At 36.8% G+C, this 3,548-nt stretch overlaps 1 protein-coding gene across 1 annotated transcript in view; it reads right to left on the reverse strand.

Annotated features, from left to right (window-relative positions):
* The window catches only part of LOC107570626 (ATP-binding cassette sub-family A member 1), a 128,946-nt gene that overhangs the window by 26,774 nt on the left and 98,624 nt on the right, over nt 1–3,548 (reverse strand). Inside the window, 3 exon segments of the mRNA XM_071582353.1 lie at nt 975–1,095; nt 2,718–2,847; nt 2,918–3,041. Coding sequence (XP_071438454.1) covers nt 975–1,095; nt 2,718–2,847; nt 2,918–3,041 — 375 coding nt within the window.

Here is a 3,548-nt window from a genome sequence, read left to right on the forward strand (position 1 = left end):
TTATGCATTTAGCAGACACTTTTATCCAAAGCAACTTACAGTGCAGTTAGGTATGTGTGTTTCCTGGGAATCGAACCCACAACCTTTTGCGCTGCTAACATAATGCTCTACCACTGAGCCACAGGAATATATGTAACTTCATAATTACTTCTATTGTCTTTGAAGTATGGTTAAAGTGCTGCTGAATGTACTGACAAGCATTTATGATAAACTAAAATATATGTTAATGTCATTTCTATTGCAACTTGTATGTCATATATATATATATATATATATATATTTGAAAAAAAATTTTATATATACTAAATGTAAAACATTCATTCAATATTGTATAACACTAAAGTTAAAATTATAATCTAATATATTACTTATTAATTATAAGTACTTTACATGTACTTTAGTTTGTTAGTCAACACATCAAAATAAGTGTACTTCTTTAAAACACAACTAAATATGTTTAAAAACATAACGACTTAAAATGTACTTTAAATTAAAACTTTTAATTTGATATTATTACAAAGGTCACTTTTTAAAAATGTACTTAAGTGTGTTAAGAAACAGTCATGTAAGTGTCTCTCTTTAAGTCACTTTAGTGGCCTTTTATTTCACTAATATTATATTATCTTCAAGTGTATATATATATATATTTTTAAATATACTTTTAAGATTCAGAATACATTACAAGTGCACATTTAACACAATTAAGCACACTTATTTCACAAAGGGGATCATGAATGGCACATGAATGCAAAAAAATCAGATTTTAAAGAATCAAGTCTGGAAAAACTGTATTGATCTCAATAACCCTGCTGAAAAACAAGCTGGTTTGCTGGTTTAAACCAGTCTATTTATCTGATTGGCCAGCTGGTCTCCAATCCTGATCAGCTGACAACTGCCCAAAAACGCACGTTTTATGGCACTTTTCAGAGTAAGAATCTGGAAATTTGACTTGAAGTCACAAGAACAGGAAGTACCTTAGTGAGGTCACAGATTCGGAGCAGGTCGTTCTGAGCTCCGCCCCTCTGCACACGTTCACGCTCACGAGCCACGTCTTCATCTTCTTCGCCTGAAGATATCGGTAGAGACTTTATCGACCTGTGTGTGAAGATGTGTGTATGTCACCGCAGAGCAGACAGAAGGATCACGTGGAAAAGTCAGTAAAGACACACAATAGATATAGAACTACATTCAGAGGTTTTTCTGAAGGGATAGTTCACCCAAAAAGGAAAATGTCTTGTTAATTTACTCAATATCAGGTAATCCAAGATATAGCTGACGTTTTTCTTCAGTAGGGCAGTAAAGAAGATTTTTAGCTTTTACCTTTGTGATTCAGAAAATAAAGTCACTGGCTGCCGTCACTTTGAGAGTCAAAAGAAGCCTATATAAGCAAGACAAAATTAATACCTGTGGCTCCTGACGATATATTGAGGTCTTATGAATCGAAACGATCCAAGATGTAGATGACTTTTTTTCTTCAGTAGAACAGTAAAGAAGATTTGTTTCGTCCTTGGTGATTCATTAAATGCAAGTCAATGGCTACCGTCACTTTTAGAGTAAAAAAAAAGCACATACAGGCAACACACAATTAATACCCGTGGTTCGTGACGATATATTGAGGTCTTATGAAGCGAAACAATCAGTCTGTGCAAGAAACTGAACATTATTTACAACATTATTACCTGTAATCTTGAGCCTCAGGCAAACAGGGAGATCTGATTCTTTTCAACAAACTGGATCTTTCAGACAGTTCGTTTCAATGAAGTGGTTCAAAACACTGATTCACCAATTGGTTTACATAATCACACACGACATAACATAAACAATACACAATTATATTATTAAAGCACCCGATAATGAACCTTCATTCAATTGTTCGGTTCACTCATGCACATATCAGCAGCTCATTGGTCTTCGGTCCGAGTCGAACTGTTTCTTCAGTTCAGTGACTGCTGGAGGAACTGGAGAGCTGAATCAGTTCATTCATCAGAGGATCAGATACGCCGCTGTAATGGCTCATTTTGAGTCAGGCGTCCGAAAGTGAGTTTTGACTGAGTAACTTGTAGATCTGTGCTGCTTGAGCCGCGAACTGTTTCAGACGCTTCAGTCCGATTTGATGAACTGGTTCATCCAGTTCACTAAAAAGAACCGTTTCAAAAGAATGATTCGTTCGTGAACCGGACATCACTCCAGACCGTTTGCCTGAGGCTCAAGATTACAGGTAATAATACTGTTGTAAATAATGTTCAGTTTCTTGCACAGACTGATTGTTTCGCTTCATAAGACCTCAATATATCGTCACGAACCACGGTTATTAATAGTGTGTTGCCTGTATATGCTTTTTTTTACTTTAAAAGTGACGGTAGCCATTGACTTGCATTTAATGAATCACCAAGGAACAAAAACCTTCTTTACTGTTCTACAAAAGAAAAAAAATCACCTACATCTTGGATCGTTTCGATTCATAAGACCTCAACATATCGTCAGGAGCCACAGGTATTAATGTTGTATTGCTTATATAGGCTTATTTTGACTCTCAAAGTGACGGCAGCCAGTGACTTTATTTTCTGAATCACAAAGGAGCACGGTTTCAGCTAAAAATCGTCTTTACTGCCCTACTGAAGAAAAAAGCCTCCTATATCTTGGATGGCCTGAGGGTGAGTAAATTAAGAGTGCATTTAAAATTTGGGTGAGCTGTCCCTTGAAGGTGTGCTTCTTACATGGGTTTGCAGAAGAACTTGTACTGGATGAGCAGGGTCAGACTGAACATGACGCCCCCCTGAATGGCCATGGCAAACAGATTCTTGCCCACCATGTTCCAGCTGAGAGGATCTTCAAAGCGGTCTTCACCTGAAGAGACAGACACACATCAGCTTTCGTCTCAGATCTCACGATCGTCTCACACGTGCGAATGTCTTACCCAGGCTTTGGTAGAGAGTAGCCATTGCCTGGTTTTTGGCCATGTCCATCAGGCCTCTTCCCAAACAGAAATGAGGGAACACCAGCAGCGCCTGTTTGACTATGTCATTGATACGGGTTATATTCTGGAGAGGAACACAGACGGGACAGAGAAAGGCAGTGTTAGACTGGAAACACAGGCTTCTTCAGAATGTGTGCATTTTTCAGTGATTGAGTCACATGGATGCTTTTATTAGAAGATTCTGAGGCTTTATCGAGGTACATTTAAGACTTTTAAAGACCCTTTTAAGACCAAGTACGGTAACACAATATGGCAGAACGTTATCTTAATGTTAATATCTTGTATTAGCAACACATCAAAGTTTGAAAACATGTTACATCCCCCAATGGCAGATATTTGTTCTTGTTTTGAAGACTTTTTTTTTTTAGCAATGCATGCAACATTTAATGCCATGAATTTAAGACTTTCTGCTCTGATTTAACACCTTTTAAGGCTTTAATTTATGGAAGGGTGAATTAAGATTTTAAAACCATAAGAAACCTTGTTTTATAGTGATTTTCTTTTCTTTTGACCTTGATAGTGACTGATCACTTTGAACTCTGCAGTATTGATTTAGTATTTTATATATATA

Source organism: Sinocyclocheilus grahami, unplaced genomic scaffold, assembly GCF_001515645.1.
Source record: "Sinocyclocheilus grahami isolate Dianchi unplaced genomic scaffold, SAMN03320097.WGS_v1.1 scaffold1485.1, whole genome shotgun sequence".
NCBI lineage: Eukaryota > Metazoa > Chordata > Actinopteri > Cypriniformes > Cyprinidae > Sinocyclocheilus > Sinocyclocheilus grahami.